The 1,417-nt window shown below is 43.5% G+C and overlaps 1 protein-coding gene across 1 annotated transcript; it reads left to right on the forward strand.

The window, feature by feature from the left end:
• On the forward strand, nt 226-915 carry LOC107611159. The gene is made up of 2 exons (XM_016313115.1): nt 226-427; nt 521-915. Exons 1-2 carry the CDS (start codon nt 226-228, stop codon nt 913-915), a joined length of 597 nt encoding a protein of 198 aa, XP_016168601.1.

The raw sequence follows: 1,417 nt of genomic DNA on the forward strand, positions 1-1,417 counted from the left end.
TTTTATATTTGGGGTATTGACTTCATGGGGCCTTTTCCAAATTCTAATGGTTTCATGTATATTCTGCTAGCTGTTGACTACGTTTCCAAGTGGGTGAAGGCGATTTCTATCCGAACCGATGATGCTAATGTGGTTCTTTCTTTTGTTCGGAATAACATTATTTGCCGCTTTGGATCACCACGAGCAATCGTGAGTGATCAAGGCTCACATTTTTGCAACAAAAGAATGACAGGGTTGATGAAAAAGTATGGTATCATTCACAAAGTGGCCATGGCATACCACCCCCAAATGAATGGCCAAGCTGAAGTCTCCAATCGGGAAATCAAGCGCATACTGGAAAAGATTGTAAAGCCTCATAGGAGGGATTGGAGTTCCAAGCTCGGCGATGCGCTTTGGGCCTACTGGACGGCTTACAAGACGCCGATTGGTATGAGCCCGTTTCGGTTGGTCTATGGGAAGGCTTGCCATCTTATGGAGATAGAGCATAAAGCATATTAGGCCGTAAAAGAATGCAACACAGGATTTGGGGTTGGAGTCGAAAGGAAGTTACAGTTCGTGGAGCTTGAGTGCCTTAGATTGGAAGCCTATGAGAATTCAAGGCTTTACAAAGAGAGAATGAAGGCGGTGCATGATAGAAATATCAAAAGGAGAGAGTTTAGGGCTGGGGAGCTAGTCCTCCTCTATAATTCTAGATTGAGATTGATGCCAGGAAAGTTAAGATCAAGGTGGGAAGGTCCTTATAGAGTAGAGAAAGCTGAGCCATATGGGGTCTACCACCTGCGCCACCCTTCAAGCCCCAATATCTTCAAGGTTAATGGTCATCGTCTTAAGCTTTACCATGGAGAGAAGATGAAAAGCAACAAAGAGGTTGAGGTATTCCTTCTTGAGGATGCACCCAAAGGCGAAGAGATTTGAGCTCATGACCGTCCAACTTAAGGACACTAAAGAAAAGTGCTAGGTGGAAGACACCCCATCATGGTATGATCTTCCTTTATACATAATCTTTTGCATATAGCTCTTTTGAATCTTTGTGACTTTTGTGATTGCTTGATTTGTGAGTTTGCTTATAGTAGGGTTGATTTTGCTTGATTTTTCTTAACTTGCTCATGAGGAGTTCATTGATAGTGGTTTGATTGATTTGCAATGTTTGAAGAAATGCTTGATCTTGAGTGTTACATCAAGTTTTGGGTATTTGTGAACCTTTTGGCATGCATTACCACCAATTTGTGCTATAATTGATCCTCCTCATGTGTTAAAAAAAAGGGGGCATCCACGCGTAAGTGTGCTGCACGCGTATGCGTCGACGCGGTTTCACAACTCCTGGTACTAAAACCAGAGAGTTGTGCCCATTTTGTGCCTGCGGCACAACTGCAAATCACGCATAAGCATGGGCGACGCGCACGCGTCAGTTGTGAAT

The sequence above is a fragment of the Arachis ipaensis genome, chromosome B08, assembly GCF_000816755.2.
Source record: "Arachis ipaensis cultivar K30076 chromosome B08, Araip1.1, whole genome shotgun sequence".
NCBI lineage: Eukaryota > Viridiplantae > Streptophyta > Magnoliopsida > Fabales > Fabaceae > Arachis > Arachis ipaensis.